At 39.1% G+C, this 17,906-nt stretch overlaps 1 protein-coding gene across 1 annotated transcript in view; it reads left to right on the top strand.

Moving 5' to 3' along the window:
* SLC1A3 (solute carrier family 1 member 3) overlaps window positions 1-3,250 on the top strand; it is a 63,037-nt gene extending 59,787 nt beyond the window's left edge. The window contains exon 10 of the mRNA XM_061358889.1: window positions 662-3,250. Coding sequence (XP_061214873.1) covers window positions 662-866 — 205 coding nt within the window. The 3' untranslated portion in view covers window positions 867-3,250. The remainder of the gene's footprint in view (window positions 1-661) is intronic.
* Window positions 3,251-17,906: the final 14,656 nt, after the last annotated feature.

Genomic DNA, 17,906 nt, shown 5'->3' with positions numbered 1-17,906 from the left:
TCCAACCTCTCTTTCACCCTGCATTTACAAGTTAGCTTTTCTAAAGGCTTTTTACCCTGCAGCCTTCTCAAGTGATGCCTGCAAGAAGTTGCCCATGTTGTTACCAGAACTTAATGTCTTCAGATGGTTAGCTAACCACATGCCCACAGCCTTATGCAGGTAGACACAAAGTGACAGTGCCAGTTACTCCTTGTCCAGCTGCTTTCTACATCTTCTGGACAGGGCCCTTTAAGAGGGCTAAATTGTTGTAGTTTAATTTTAAGGATTTCAGCATAGTTCCACCCTAAATTACTGACCGTAGTTTATGGTCAGGAGAAAAACAACCCTAAAAAGCTACTTACTGGCTTAAATGTTCAGAGGATATAAACTCAAACACCAGAGTACACATACGCCTCCAAGAAGCGCCTTCCATATGTTCCTTTTGTCGCACTCATCACACAGCTATTTCTTGCTGGGAAGTTGCCAAGAGTATTAACACATTTTATGACTCCAAATGCTATTATATTTGTTAATTTCCATAGAAGAAATCATGGCATTAAAGGTCAAATAAATATACATAAAATAGCTGAATCAGTAGCTATGTAAGGCCATTTTAAGAGCTAGTCTGCAGGCTTCAGTGAACAAATGGTGAAATCAAAGGTAACTTTCTGTTTCTCCTTAGGGATCGCCTCCGTACCACTACCAATGTCTTGGGAGATTCCATTGGAGCAGGAATTGTTGAACACTTATCGCGACATGAGCTGAAGAACAGGGATGCTGAAATGGGTAATTCTGTGATAGAGGAGAATGAAATGAAGAAACCATACCAACTGATCTCACAAGAAAATGAAAGTGAGAAACCATTAGATAGTGAAACCAAGATGTAAAGTAGAGAAAGCATGATTCCAACACTACAAAAGTGGAAAAGACATACTTTTTCCAGCCATTTTTATCTTGAATTCACCAAGTTCACTTATTCCTTGATTTCTCCCTTTACGCTTGCACCAGAAAGAATTAATGAGAATATGTTCCAAATTAGCAGTGATCATGGTGTATGTTGACTTCCCACTTAAAAAGAGTTAACAGGCAACAACATGGATCCTGCTAGACATGTGCTAACTGGGGATAAAAAAAAAAAAAAAGAGAGATTGTCATTTAAATTAAAAAAAAACAGAAGTCTGAATATGTTGCTCAGTCCTCTGCACTTTTTTTTTTTTATGAACTGGAAAGTAAAAACACTTAACAGAGCCTGAAAATGGTTTTATTTTTTTAAATACCAGTTGTAAAATTCCTAACATTTATAAATACACAATCAATACTTCTAACTTGGTTTCTGCATCCTGCTAAGTAAATTAACAGGTTTTTTCCCTTTTTTTCTGTTGGGTTGTTGTTTGGGTTTTTTTCTTTAGTTGTTCGAATACTAGCAGGACAACAAAAAGAAGGACAATATTTGAAAAGATAAAAAGATACATAAATTTAAAAAAATACCCGACATCAGCACTTTTGTCAGCTGAATTGAAATATTTGATAAAGTTATTTCATTTAGACAGAGATTTTTGCATTAGCCTCAGCTGATCTTGGCAAAAAAATACCCTGTTAGCTTCTACTGACTTGCAAGCATTTATGTATGTATATGTGTACTTCCAACCTTGATTTGCCCCCTTAATTTCAACATCACGACCCAGGTGAACAATCTATGTGTGTGTTTTCAGGAGAAAGGCCATGGGCTGTATTGAGTCTGGGACGGAAAATGTCTCTTTTCTCCAGAGAGACAGAACATCTCCTGTTGGGGGAAAAAAACCCCACAAACAATGCCATTATCTACTTAAAACACACTTATAACAATAAAAAGAAGTGCCCTTCTGGAGAAGGGGCAGATGGGTGAGATGCTCAGATGCTAAAGGGATTAGATTCTAATTCTGGATCCCTGGGACCAACAGGAGGATTTCTGATTGGAAAACTTCCAAATGTTGGTCATCCCACTGGTAAGTTATAGAGCTATTAGATGGATTTACATTTTTCCATCTGGAGAAAAAGGCTCCCTGTTTCAATGCAAGATTTTGAAATCCTTGTTTATCACTAGCATCTCAAAAAGAAAAAATAATACCCTTAGAAGGTGCAATTAATAGGTGGTTTTTAATAGAAAAAATATATAAATTGTGGCATAGTAAATACTATAATAAATGTTGAAATTTTGATTAGAAGGATTTTAAAGCACAATATTGTAGGTTTCTTTCAGGGAATAGATATTGAAAGAATGAAAAAAGTGAAACAATGCACTTGTAATCTTGTGGCTTTTTTTGTTCAATTCAAGATTATTCTTTGATGAAGCTATTTTCTAGAAATATAAATCATGTATTTCTTCCTTTTTGCCTTGTCTTATTATAGAGGTTAAACTGCAAAGTTTTATAATGAAGTTACAACTGGGGGGATGAAAAAATATTAATCAACAGGCACAATAGTGTTGAGTGATTTTTTAATTAAAATGATTGTCTATTGCTCCCTATCCAAAACTTCTGATGGCAGAAATGAAGGATTCCCTTGCAATGTCCCAGTTGCCACAAAAAAAAAAAAGCATTCAGTATGTTAGTTCTGTCAGTAAATGAATATAAACATGGTGTACAATAACTATTGTGAAAATGTCAGCATGCTGGTTGAAAAGCAAATCTTTTCCCAGGCAAGACTGATTTTTTTTAAGGACTGAAAACTCCTGCCCATCTTCTCCAGTTGAGTAACCGAGACAATACGAGCAGGAACTCTACAGTGAATGAAGTGAGCAGGGTTTAATACAAAGTATTGAGCAGTCAAACCAACAAAGCTCTAAATGAATCTCTGACTGAAAGAGAACAAAAATGGGGGATTTTTTTTTTTTTTTTTTTTGCTAACAGAATGCAAATCTAGGATATAGACCGGCATTTTCTGACATGTAATTAGAGATATTTTTATATAGATACTGTATTCAGAATGTGTGTATAAACATTAACAGTAGAATTTATGGCATAACAATTTAATTTTTTGTGAAGATTTTGTTTGGAAATACATAGCAAAGACAATGTAAATGGCTGTCTTTCTATGACATCAGCTGAGAAAAAAGAATTGTGTCACAAAGAATGTGATCTTTTTTTATACTAACTTTGTTTGTTATGGAAATCAGGTATTATAGAAAGATTCCCTTCCCCATACCTCACTGGTTCTGCATTGATGTGCACCCAGTGTGGATTGAGAAACATTACTTTGTAGATGTATTTTCAATAAAAATAGTTTTACATTACTGCTTTCTTGTGATTTAGAATTTCTGTCAAAGGTTCTGTAATAGAAGCTTTGCACAAACTGAGAGATGACAAACTCATGAGATTTCAGGAATTCAGGGATATTTTTACAGAAAGGATTTGATATAGCAAGGCTTCCTCATTTCCAATACCTGCTTACACTTTTACGATCAAGAATAAATAAGCAAACAGGGAGAGAACATTAAAAATTAAAAGAACCAATGTTCACCTACTTACATTCATTCAAGTGTAGAAATTCATGTTGATATCTGCAAAATACTAAAAAAAAAAAAATAAATAAATGGCATTGACATTTCCATTTGTTTGGCTACCGCAAAGCTGCAGTTTCATTTCAGATGTATAAGCAGATGGTCCAAAACCCCCGTGGACTGGGTTATTACGGCATCATAACATTACATTACATAGTTACATTACACTGTCCTAGACAGTCCACTGTTTTTCTGACAGAAGTGGTTTGTGATGGTGTCAGGGTTTATTCAGCAACAATTTCACCTAGCAGTTGTCATCTAATGGAAGTGAATGTCTTCCCAGAGGACTGAGAAAGTATAGAAGGCATGAGCTGAACCACTTGCATCTGGAAAGCTGTGTCAGTTGAAGCAGATGAATGCAGCAGGGCAAGTCCTACCTTCCTGAACATAAACCAGCAAACCACTGGACAGTGACCTCTGTGAATTCACCTGTGGTATTTTAAGTGAAAACAACATACAATACAACCAGTTTGGGGGGAAAAAAAAAAACAAAACAGAGAAGACACGGTTTTCTAAAGTCCATAAGCGTAGCTGTTCCCAATTGTTTTCTAGTTATCTACACATTCATTCACTCAATCCAGGTAAGTATCTTTATTTTTCTAGAATTGCTATCATGATGGGAAGAGCTAAAGAGAGAGGGTTATGTATCACTTAGACATGCTATTCTTCTGTGCACCCATGCAGAATAAAGATTACTGGTATTCCATACTCTTTATGGAATAATAAATAATCTTTTTCAGCAGTTTCCATTTGGAAGCTAGGGTACAAAACAGCCATGCCATTCTCAGGCAAGAATTGATGTCTGTAACAGTGTGTGGCCAGTGTAAAGCAAAGTGGTCATGCATGTGGAAAATCAACTTTTGGCACAGAAAAGTATTTCTGTCTTCACTTCTGAAGGACTGGATTTTCACAAGTGGTATATGTGTTCCAACACAGGCACAACTAAGAAATTTAGGGCTTTTTTTTTCAACTTACACTGTAACACAAGCTTGGTTTCATAAAGTTATAATGCAAATTGTACAAAAAAATTTATCTTGCTTCCAGTGTAATTAGTAGCACATGATCAACTTGATTCTGGTGAGATCAGACATTTCTCACAACAGGAGAAAAAGTCTGAGATACACTAACAGAGCACTCCTTCTCTGGATTTCTGTGCCATCTTTCTGAAGTGATCAGCTTACCCTGGAAGCGTGGAGTAAGACAGAGAAAGACTCTGGAAGATGAAGACTTGTACACTTCCATGCCAAACTGAAAACCCAGACTTACCGCACCAGTGAGGCAAGATTCCTTCTGATAATAAAGGGACATGTAGTCAGGTGATATAATCCTGCACACTGAGCCTTTCTTCCTCTCTTCCCCCACCTGGTTCCTCAGATGTGTGTAAGATACTCAGATGTATCTAAAATTCCAAAATTTTAGTACAGGAGCACTTGCATCTCTATTCAAAGTTTTTCTTTGATATGCCTCATTACACAACTAGGGCTGCACAAATAACTGATTTTTCACTTCAGTAAGAAAACTCAAAAACTGGGAAGAATAATTCTTCCATGGCATCATGAAATTTTTCTTTATTGTGCAATGTTATTGCTTGGGGGGGGGGGGGAAGAAGAGAAAAAAAAAGAGTCTCAGGTATAATGAAATGTTTTATTCTCTACTTCTTGAAACATCAGATCTCACTTCTGGATCGTTTTTATTCTACCTTGAATTTAAACAAACTCAGCTGTAAAGTGAGCTGGAAATAAAACACTGAACCACTTTGCTAGGAAAATGTCAAAATGAAATATTTCAGCTTTTCTATAATATCTTCCCACTTTAAAGCCAATTGTATTCACAGAAGTTGGAACAGCTTAACAAGTACTTGCCTCACAACTGTATTTTTCAGCAGTATATTTTTATATTAATGCTTTTTTTGTTCTTTACAACTTCCTTTCTCCAGACTTTGCACATTTTTCTGCTTTTTCTGGTTGTTTAGATATGTTTTCTTCATTATATGATTGGTTTTTTAAACAATTTTCAGAACTCTTGATATTTGATGAAAATGGTAAACATCAACTCTTATCTGATATCTTTCCACTCTTATTGCTATTACGCTTGCTCTTAAGCTTGTGTTCATTTCCTGCATCATGGTTTTTTTCAATGTGTTGGCCAGTTTCCCACTTTCTTCAGTACCGTATTCCTCTCCTCATCTATCACACTTTCTCTCTTGGCTTTACTCTTCATTTTAACAGCTTCTCCTCCAAGAACTCCACTGCAGCAGGTCTTCATAAACTCAGATGCAGGTCTCAGTGGTATTCTTGATCTCCTTCGTAAATCTAGGCATGATTCAGCCTTCCTGTGTGTTGGTCATGACCCACAAAATAGGGACAACAGTGTTGCCCTGGATGGAAACACTAGCAAGAGATTTCCAGAGATCAAGGCTCTAGAGAGCTGGTACAATGGGGCTGACACACATGCTTGCATCATGGCTCATGTACCATCCAGACCCTGAGGTTTTGCCCTTACTGCATAGTAGCTTTGTACTATTAAGTGCTGTGTTACAGATACTTGCAGTGTATTTAAGGATTTATGCTACCCTCTCTTCAAATCAAAACTTAAATGAAGTTGTTCATCTTAACTGTACATAAAACCAGGCCAAATCCTGTGGTGCTTGCTGTCTCCTTTCACTTGCAAAACTCACATGAATAGCAATAGGGAAGGATAAAATAAAGACCTGACTTGGATTTCACACACAGAGAATAAACTACAGCACAAAGTTACTCAGAATTAGCGCTGATGACAGGTGGTGACTGTCTTCCACTCTGAGCAGATGCAACACAAACCTCCCCTCACAAAACTGCCAGTTCACCTTGCTCATGACCTGCAGTTCCTCTCCTATTTGAATCCTGCTCCTCTCTCAGGCAGCAACTCCTGACCGTGCCAAATTGCCTGTTGGTTTTGTGATATGCACAAATGGGGACTGGGATGAGACCACACAACTTGCTTTCATTTATGGGCTAAGCCAGGATTTAAGGCCGAGCCTTCAGAAGAAAAAGACTACGGTACTAACCCACTGTGCCACTTAGCCTCCACAGTGCAAAAGAGCTATTCAAATGCTGCCAGCGCTTCATTTTCAGATGTACTGTGGCTGTGTAACAAACAGCCTCCTGGAATTGCGCTTTCCCAGCAATTACAGCCAAAATTTTTGTCTCATTGGATTATGCTGCCATCGTGTGGCACTTGTTTTATACAGGTAAAGTTTCCTCTACAATTAAAAAATAGTTAAATCCTCCAATGAACAGTTAGCACAACACTTAACATTTGCTTCAGGTGCAGAATATCGCTATTATTGTTATTATTAGCCAATCACTATTGGTATAATGATAATCCAATTTATTCACATAAAGAATATACTTGTTCCTCTTGTCCTCTGTTCAGCACAGCCTTAAGGAGGCTCAGCTGTGAACACCTTCATTCTCATATTGATTTTTTTGTGTGTCTGTATTTATTTGTCTGCACTTTATCTGAGCAGCTCTGAGGCAAGACGAAGGTGTCTTGGGAAAAATATGTGCTACAGTTCCTGAAACACTTTTTTAGAAACTGTGGGAATACTAGTACATCGGCTAATTTGTTAACCCTAATTTCTGGCACAGTGGAGTTTCACAGCGTTATTAATGTCTTTTTCAGTCTTAATTATTTCCCTTTGAGGAGACTTTCTTTTAGTAATCTGATGTCCCCCAAGGTGCTATGAAAATGCTAGATTTGCACCCTTGTAATCTATACCTGCCAAACCTTGCCGCTATTGATGCATATAGGCAGTACATTGACTTGTAGTCTTTCCCCAGGAGCCCTTGGCTAATGATCCTTGAAAAACAAAGATCAAGAATGTCAGCTGCAGCCAGAAAGCATCTCTTATATCTAGCAAAGAGAACATACAAAACATTTTAGGTTTTCTTTCTCCTAAGACTGAGTCTGACCTGGGCCAGTTCCCTGGCTCATCTGCTCTAATCTGCCAAGTTATGGAGCCCATGAGAATACAGACAAGACGTGAGCACTGAAAAGTATATTGGAGTTGTCACTGACAGTTTCCTGAAATAATTGGTTCAATGCATTGGCCCCAAAAGACAGCAAGATGCTGGGTGTCATCAGGAAAGACAGTCAGAACAAGAACAGAGGGCATAATATTGCTGCTGGGGAAAGGCCTTTGTGCAAACACACCTGAGTCCTATAGACAGTCCAGGCCCCTGTATTTCAAGGAGGATATACAGGAATTTAGAGAGGTAGAGAGAAATGGACATGAAATAAAACAGCTGCCTTATGAGGTGATACAAAAAGGCTGGGACTTCTTAATTGTAGAGGTTGTATGATGAATAGCAAAATCGAGAAGGCAATGGACAAGGTAAGTGCAGAGTTGCTATTCACCATATCCAATACCACTAAACACAGTGGGAAAAGGATGAACTACTGGAAGAGTATTTTAAAATGGAGAGTTTAGTTAAAAGAGAGTACAGCTTAACAAAATGCGTAGTGAACTTTGGGGCTGAGCTGTCACAGGACATGCAGGCAGACAGGGAAAATGGATGACCCAGGGAATTACAGACCAGCCAGTCTCACCTCTGTGCCTGGCAAAATCTTGGAGCAGATTCTCCTGGAAGGAATGCTAAGGCACATGAAAAACAACAAGGTGCTTGGTGACAGCCAGCATGGCTTCACTACGGAGAAATCCTGCCTGACCAATTTGGTGGCCTTCTATGATGGGGCTACAGAACTGATGGACAGCGGTAGAGCAGTTGATGTCATCTACCTGGATTTGTGTAAAGCATCTGACACTGTCCCACGTGACATTCTTGTCTCTAAATTGGAGAGACATCAATTTGATGAATGGACCACTCGGTGGATAAAGAACTGGCTGGATGGCAGCACACAAAGAGTTGTGGTCAATGGCTTAATGTCCGGCTGGAGACCAGTAACGAGTGGTGTCCCTCAGGGATTGGTGTTGGGACCGGTCTTGTTTAACATCTTTGTCACTGACATGGACAGTGGGATTGAGTGCACTCTCAGCAACTTTGCCGATGACACCAAGATGTGTGGTTTGGTTGATACGCTGGAGGGAAGGAATGCCATCCAGAGAGACCTTGACACGCTTGTGAGGTGGGCTGATGCCAACCTTATGAAGTTTAACCATGCCAAGTGCAAGGTCCTACACCTGGGTCAGGGCAATCCCAGGCACAGCTACAGGCTGGGCAGAGAAGAGATTCAGAGCAGCCCTGCGGAGAAGGACTTGGGGGTGCTGGTCGATGAAAAAATGAACATGAGCCAGCTTCAGTGTGCGCTTGCAGCCCAGAAAGCCAACCGTATCCTGGGCTGCATCAAAAGGAGCGTGACCAGCAGGTCAAAGGAGGTGATCCTGCCCCTTTATTCTGCTCTCGTGAGACTTCACTTGGAGTATTGTGTGCAGTTCTGGTGTCCTCAACATAAAAGGACATGGATCTGTTGGAACAAGTCCAGAGGAGGGCCACGAGAATGATCAGGGGACTGGAGCACCTCCCATATGAAGATTGGCTGAGAAAGTTGGGGCTGTTCAGCCTGGAGCAGAGACCTGCGTGGAGACCTCATAGTAGCCCTCCAGTATCTGAAGGGGGCATATAGGGGTGCTGGGGATGGACTGTTCATTAGGGACTGTAGTGGTAGGACAAGGGGTAATGGGTTAAAACTTAAACAGGGGAAGTTTAGATTGGATATAAGGAGGAAATTCTTTCCTGTTAGGGTGGTGAGGCACTGGAATAGGTTGCCCAAGGAGGTTGTGAATGCTCCATCCCTGGCAGTGTTCAAGTCCAGGTTGGATGAGGCCTTGGGTAATATGGTTTAGAGTGAGGTGTCCCTGCCCATGGCAGGGGGGTTGGAACTTGATGATCTTAAGGTTCTTTCCAACCCTAACTATTCTATGATTCTATGACAGTATCACAGTGGAGCTAACAGTATCAACAGATTCAAATAGGATTTATGTACATTCATGAGCATGCCTAAAAGTGGATACCAAAAGGAATAAAGAAGAACAAATCCTGCAGCATCATTAGTACAATATCTTTGGAAGTTAAGCGAGCTACCCAAAGAAGTGGCCAGCTCAAATGTTTTTACTTAATAGTGTCTCCAACACAGGGCAGTGAGAAAATATTGGGTTTAACAGAACACTGGTCTGACCTTGCAGGACATTTCTGATGTGTTTACTTTTTTCCACCTGTCCCACAACTGCAGGCATCTGGGAACACAACATAGCCCTTTCTGTTATCTGCTGGTGAGTATCCCATGGCACCAATAATTCCTTCTGTGGTTTTCCACTTCACTGGCTCATGCCTTGAAGCTCTGCATCTTGAATAAAGTAGTCACCCTGGAGAAGCAAAGTAATATCTTTCAGGAAGAGTTGTTTTATGCTCATGTGTATGACATGCTATTATCCTTTGTAGCATGCTACAAAGTTCCCTTGTTAAACCTTTTACAAAACTGACATGAATTCCCTACACACAGACCGCTCTTCCAGGCCTGCAGCAGCAGGACCTGCTTTCTTCAGCTCCCACTATGCACCATTTTGCAGTTTGTGGAATGCAAAAAAAACCAGGTGAAACAGTGAACAAAATCACATGTCTTCTCATCTCCTGTTTTAATATTCCTTAACAATTTTCAGCAAATCTGGCTTCCCTTTGGAGCAGCCTGGTGTCAACACAAAGTTGTGCATCTGCGCTCTGCTTCTTCACAGCCAATTCACTCAGGCAGAGAAAGCTGAAGTCTGAAGCTCAGAGACTTCCTTTCATTTATATGCACCTTCCTGAAATACTGGTTTTATTTTTCTGATGTTTCTGCACTTTGTAAAATATTTTCTTTAAGAACTTGGGGAATTACTCGGAATGTGTAAAAAAACCCCTCTAAAACCCAGACTTTTTTCCTAGATTCAATCCATTTCTTGATTGGAGAGAGCAAGAATAAAGAAAGACAGCAGCTTGGTACAGTAATTCATCATGTGCTAATGAAAATCCTGTCTGCTTCAACCTCTGAAGAACTCAGTTTAAAATTTCTTTAATACAAGTTATTTCTGTTTCAATAAATTAAATGATAATGAATTTATTAGTACAATTTATTATTAAGATGGTCTTGTGTAAATATTTTGCAGATTTTCATCTTTGGTTAGCAAATGTATGAGAGCATTTTACTAAAAGCATGTCATTTAGAAAATCCAGCATAAGAATATTTAGAAATGGCGTACTATGAAGTTGCTGTTGTAAGTTGTTATTGTATTGGAAAGCAGTTCTGAAAAATAGTACGCAGAAAGTTTGTACGATATGGCAAATCAGACTTATGACAATTTTGAATGCCTTGAATGCATTGGTTTTTGGGAGAATTCATGATAAACACAATATCATTAGACCTAAAATACTGGGGTCTCCAGATATAACATGATGTCTCTATTCTAGCTAGTGTGTCAAGCATGAGTGAATACAAGGCTTGTGATTTCCTCCCCTTAACAGGTCAGGGCTGTAAACAGCTGTAACCCAACATGAATAATTCATTGACCCAATTAGCTACTTTTGCCAAGATTAAACACTCCTTCAGCTGACATCACAGAATGAAGCACAGATTTATAGCAAACTGTAAAGAATAGCAGCTCTGCTCATTTAACTTTAATCCTTTCTCATCTCTCTTCTTTTTCACTCATTTTTCCCTCCTGCCTCTGTTTTCTGGAACCTGGACTGGCATTTTTTGTGTATTTATGTACGTGGCCTGTTATGCAAGTGAGCTTCTTGAAGTCCCTCTTGGAGACTGGGCAGTGGCCATCTGCCCTCATGTCATGAAATTGGTTGAGACAAGTAGCAGTGCAGAATTTGTTAGACACTAGAACACTGGTATCTATCACACACCAACAATTTTGCATCTAAAAGCTGCACACCAAATCAGTGAGGTTTAAAGCCTCAGTAGAGTGCTTTTGTCCAGAAGATGAATTGTCCCTACAAAACCTACTTTCAACACTAGCAAGGGCAGAGCTCACCATACAGGGAAGTGCAGAGAATAATTGAGCAATAGATGTGACAGACAGTCCTGCAGAGAAAGCCAGCCCAAGGACTGTGTGCTTGTTTCCTCTTCTCTTCCTCAAGGAGACTTAGAGGCTTTGAAGTAATCGCTTACATCAGGATGATATTCACCACAAATCAGATAGGGCGAATTCTTTGCTCTGCCTGACATCTAGTGGTTCTAAATAGAAACATTTTCAGCAACTCGACTTTTTTTCGTTTCTTATTTGAATAGCACACACTCAGCCTGAACATCATGTGAAACTTTACTCTTTCAGATGGGAGGCTTGTAACGTTTTTCCATTAAAATTATTTAAATCAGCATTTTGATCTGAAGTCTTCTTACCTTTCAAGTGAAGTGAAGAACTTAGATAAAAGCATAGAGATGTCAATCACTACTCAAGAGAATAATTTGCCATGAATTTTTCCCATATGCACAAACATGTTATTGTAGAAGAGCAGCTCTGTTACATAACCAGTAAAATAAATATACTATGCTACACTATCATCCCGATTTTTTAAAATAGTAAACATACAGATTTTCCAAAATAACCATATTACTGTGGCAGTCAGTATAAATGATGTGGGAGTTTATCTTGGATCTATGTACCTTACCTGTCATTTTTCATTATTCTGGTTTAAGAATTTAATATCTCTTTCAACTACAATTTTCAAGAACACAGCAAAGAACTACTGGTACAAAATACAGTGACAAAAAAAGACCATACCCAGAAAGGGTAGATAAAAGCAGAAAATAGTTGTGGGTTTTTTTCCAGTGGGCTGAATAACAACTCTTCACTGTTCGTTTTTGGCCACACCATTTCAAAAACTATGCAGTAACAAAAAGGCATTCCAAGAAAGGCAATAAAAATTGTATTGGAGGAATGGAAAACCTTCCAGCTGAAAGGAGCATAGAAAGAGCACAACTATGGAGTGCTGCTAACGAAGCCATCAAGTGACCAAGATCTCCAATAAGTGGAAAGAAGATGTGCCACTTATGCTGTCTCCTAATGAAGAAGCAAAGTGGCAGTCCATGAAATGAAAAGCTGAAAATTTACATATTACAGTTAATTACTTCAGGTTATATTGGGGTGAAGATTTCAGCAGAATCCGGAAGAGTTTCCACGTTTATAAAGTCAGTTAGAACATCCATACTCACATCAGACAAATTCATATACAAACTTTGAAAAGGGACAGAAATTCTCATATCTCAGGAGACCCACCAGTCCCTTTGTACTGAGAGCAGGACTAAAATTTCTGCCTTCTTTGGCAATTTTTGCACTTTTTCTAAAGCTCTGGCTTGCTGCTGTTGCCAAAATCAAATTACTAAATGAAGTGAACTGGAGGTCTGATCCAGGATGGCAGCTCTCATGTCCCCAATTACCACAGCAACTTATGAAAGCAGAAGACATGTATGCTTATTACTGGAGGATGGGAAAGCAAGAAAGCAAGACCTTGTGAGGCAGATGCCCTCTTATCATTGACACCAAATCTTCTGTCATGAATTTACCAAGCTCGATTTTAAAAGCAATTAGGATTTGAATTTTTATGTCTACCATTATGAATGGGAAGCTTTTCCCAATTTTATTAACTTACCCAATAGCTAGGAATTTCCTTTTAATTTCCAATTTTATAACACTATTTTGTATCCATTAGTTCTTATTCCAGATACTCTACACCATGTAAGTGGCTCTTCTCACTCCCCATGTTGAGTTACAGTATTCCCTCCCAGCCTTCTTTTGGCTTTGCCAAAAGTAAATTTTTTCAAGACTACTCCCACCGTATCTCTGCTAATGGTATTTCAGGCAAAGTTAGTGATGCACAAAACTATTAGCTCTTCCCAATAGCTACCAAATACCTCACTGACATATCCCAAGATCTCATTTACTGTTTTGCTGCCATCTCATTCTCTTTACATGAAGTCATTCTTTAAACATTTTCAACTAATTATCTCCCAGTTTATAGCAAAAATTCTTGCTATTAGTCCCTAAGTGCAATGACTTTCACTTTGCACAAATTAATTTCACTGCATTAAAGCAGTATTTGGCTTCTTTTAATATCAGAGTCCTTAATAGAATCATCCTTTTCAATGTTGCTCTTTTTCTTTTTTAACCAGTCTCAGACTCCTGAGCAGCTCTATACAAACCAATATGCTTGAATTCAGTTAATGATTTTCTTCAAGACATCATAATGCTAAACACTATGTTGAATACCAAATAAATGTGATCCAGTAAATTGTTTTTGTCAAGATAATCAGTTATATTTAGAAAGAAAATGATATGGCAAGTGTGGCTCGATCTATGTCTTGTGAATTCATACAGCATTTTATTCTGTTCCATTTAGTTCCCACATCTCAATTCCTTCTGATTTTTTGCTACAGTCTTTACATTCCGAAGCTCAGGCTAGTCTGGTATCACAGCAATGGAGGCTCCAGAGACATCTGTACAGTCTAAGTGCCTGTGCAGAGGCAAGATGGGGTCAGGTAACATTACCTTTGACAGATGTTTGTCCAATCTGCTCAAAACTAACATGGCTGTGAAAATCTCTGATTAATCACATCCAGTGTTTCACTCCAATTAGGAGTATCTATCTCTTAAAGTTCTCTTCAAGTCCACTCCGTAACAAAAGATGACTTTTTTTTTTTCAGAAAATTATTGATCAGCTTTTGATAATAGTCTTGCTATATGGGCAGACTGTGGCTGTTCTGTAGACTTCTTTCTTGCAGTTTAAACAGACCTGTTCTCTAAGCCTCTCTTAATAACATGTTTTGCAAAACTTTCACATTTCTTCATGCTCTCTGGGACTTTCTCCATTTTTTTAATTAATATTTAAATTATTATATATTCTAAACCATTCACTGTTATTTATAGTACAATTTCCCTGCAATCCTGTGTTTCAAGTATGAATGAAACTTGGTAATCAGTACAATGAGTATTTGTTGTGCAACATGTACACAGGGACGCATATGCTTGTACACGCGATCTGCCAGAGACTGGTAACCAGTAAAGCAAATGGTTCACTGTGTATCAGACAAATAGATCACTGCTGCCCATTTGAAGTATTTTATTATTTTCTCTGCTTTACATATCTAAAGCCCTGACCCTACAGAATTAAAACTTTTGTCACTTCAATTACTCTCCAGAGTTCATGGGTGCTGGTTTTGGTTACTTGTTCAAAAGAATTACAATTACTACATACAAATCTACATTTTGTAAATAGTACCCAATGCAGCTGATAGACTCATTAGATATATGAACAGCACGAAATGCATACCAGTTTCTACAGTATTCAAAACTATTTGGAGAATATTCAGATGAAGTTTCAGTAAATACATAAGCTTCCACTTTCAGTCTTCCTGCATGAACTCATTGCAGGTCCAGCAGTGACTGCCTGGCTGGACATAGAGTACCCTGCTTTTTCTGGAACTGACATATCTTCACAAATGGCTGCTGTTCTTCCATACTTACGTAGCCAGCAAAAGGGTGCTGCCCTCCCTTTGACTAATTCCTGGATAAAGTAGAAGGAAAGTACCTTTCATTACACAGTTGAAGAGACTGCACCTGCTCCAGAGGGAAGAACTAGCCGTATAAAATGCTCTCAGGGCAGATAGTGACAGGAAGGTCTTTTCCTTTGCTTAAAGTTGTACCACTACATCAAAAAGAATTTAAAATGCTGAGCTAGAAATATCATCATTCTGTTGTCTGGTGATTTGGATACACAGCTGTGTTCTGGCTTCTACTCCAATGCACACTTAAATATTTATATTAAATGTTCAATTAATACAAAGACATAAACACAGCTTGAAACAGAAACTGAAATACATTATCTTTCTCAAGTAAATGAACAACCACGTAAGATTGCCTGCCCATAAATTCATCAAATTCCATTCTTCTAAATTTAAATTCATTTTAAAGGAATTCATTTAAAGGACTTCAATTTAAAAGAAGGTAGGTATTTTGATCCCATGATTCAATATGTGAAAATGAAGAGATGTTCAGGAGATACATTGTATAAATGCAGACATACAAAATCACCACAAACCCATGGAGTCTTATTTTGGAAAACTGAGCCTTGCCATTCCCCAGGATCTCCCATCCTGTGCTACAAGGGACTCCTAAGGCTCTTCCCATGGAGCCTTTCCCCATGTGGAAGCCTTAGGAAAATGCCAGCATTTTCTAGATTTAATCCTTTTTTTAAAGATCTATTTATTATTGTGATAGCAGATACAATTTCATCTATCTCGCACATTTTTTCTGCAACACTAGTTAATTTTGGAGGTCCTCATTTGTATTCTAACTCATAGCCTAAACTATATGTTTAGGAGTCTTTCTTTCATTCCTTTCCATCACAGAGGTAACTAATCCCCTCCTGTCAGCTCTGTAAGCACTGTTGCATCAGTTTACAGGCTTCAATTCCAGTTATGTTGTCAGAACAACCATGATGAAAATCCCTGAATATCTGTTGCAAGAGCACAGTCCCCAAGTGGCAGCTGTACCTTATTAACCACATCTTAACATGAGCCCCTCTGTTTATCTGCTTTAGAGAATGCTGCAATCTAGCGTTCTTTGCTCCTCTGCTGCTCATTATGCTTATTTTGGCAGTAAGACTCAGTGAGTTGCTCTCATCTCACCTTCTGCTGCCGTATGCTTAAATGAAATGAGCTAGAAAGGATGTTGTCCTGCAGCACAGGTTTTATAATGAAGGTGTGTTCCAGTGCCAGGAAGCTTTCCAAGTTTCCCACTTCATGATGCTCTATTCTAATCAGTGACAGGGTGTCTCAAGGGGTTATAGAAACCTGGGAAACACAGAAGAAAAACATCTTCTGCAGCTTGAAAGGCTAAGGAAATTGTCTGTTACTTAAGGTGATTTCAGAATCAGTCCTACTTGAAAGCATCTTCTTGCAAAAAGTCAACAGAGCTTTCAGCTTCTTTTATCCACCCATTTTCTGAGTACAATTGCTGCGTTTGAAATCACTATGGGTCACACTCTGCACTTACTTATTTACATAACCTCTCATTTCAGATGTAATGAAAAGCTCAGTGTGGAATTTAATCGGACTTCGCTTCCAATTCCTTTTCTTCCCTTCCCCCAGAAGAAGAGATGTGGTCAGATGCAGGTCAGAAAGGTGTCTTGGAGGGAAGAAGTTGTACTCAGGAGACAGGTCTCTTCCTTTTACAGCACTGACTATACAGACTGCAGCATATTTTCCTCTGTGAGCTTTGTGAATAATTTTGGTTAGAAAAGACCTTAAGGTCATCTAGTTCTAGCCCCTGCCATGGGCAGGGATGCCTCACACTAGACCATGTTGTGCAAGGCTCTGTCCAGCCTGGCCTTGAACACTGCCAGGGATGGAGCATTCACAGCTTCCTTGGGCAACTTGTTCCACTGCCTCACCATCCTCACATTAAAGAGTCCTTATATCCAACCTCAACTTCCCCTGTTTAAGTTTAGACCCATTGCCCTTCTCCTGTTGCTATAGTCCCTGATGAAGAGCTCTTCTCCAGCATCCTCGTAAACCCCCTTCAGAGACTGGAAGGCTGCATGCAGCTTCTCTTCTCCAGGCTGAACAACCCTGACTTTCTCAGTCTATCTTCATACAGGAGGTACTCCAGTCCCCTGATCATCCTCGTGGCCCTCCTCTGGACTTGTTCCAACAGTTCCATGTCCTTTTTATGTCAAGGACACCAGAACTGCACACAATACTCCAAGTGAGGTCTCACGAGAGCAGAGTGAGACCTGCTGGTCACGCTCCTTTTGATGCAGCCCAGGATGTGGTTGGTTTCTGGGCTGCAAGCGGACACTGAAGCCAGCTCATGTTAATTTTCTCATTGACCAACACCTCCAAGTCCTTCTCTGCAGAGCTGCTCTGAATCTCTTCTCAACTTGTAGCTGTGCTTGGGATTGCTCTGACCCAGGTGTAGGACCTTGCACCTTGTTGAACTTCGTGAGGTTGGTAGTGGCTGCTTGAGTTATTTCATTTTTTGTTACCTAAATATGAAGGGCAGAACATTCAGCATAAACAACCCCATATCTGCCTTCCCTGCAACTCCTTCACTAAGTACCTCTTGTTTATGCTTCAGTCAAACAGTACGCTTAATGCCTTCCTTTCCAGGAAGCAAGCAGTTAAAATTCAGTTTGAAATAACAGTTCCCAGAACTTTCATTTACCTCAGTAATTACTGCTTAGGAAGAGAGGGGAAAAAAAACAAAAACAAACAAACAAAAAAAAAAACCACAACAAAAAACAAGTCCCTAAATCCCCATAGTTTGCCAGTAGTTCCTCTTTGCAGCTGACATGGTATTTACTGATATAATTTAATTGAAGCATGAAAAATTAGTGAAATACTGATAACT

This window comes from Neopsephotus bourkii, unplaced genomic scaffold, assembly GCF_033783945.1.
Source record: "Neopsephotus bourkii isolate Nb327-2 ecotype Australia unplaced genomic scaffold, CSIRO-AGI_Nbou_v1 NB_952, whole genome shotgun sequence".
Taxonomy (NCBI): domain Eukaryota; kingdom Metazoa; phylum Chordata; class Aves; order Psittaciformes; family Psittacidae; genus Neopsephotus; species Neopsephotus bourkii.
This window is presented reverse-complemented; position numbering and strand designations above follow the sequence as displayed.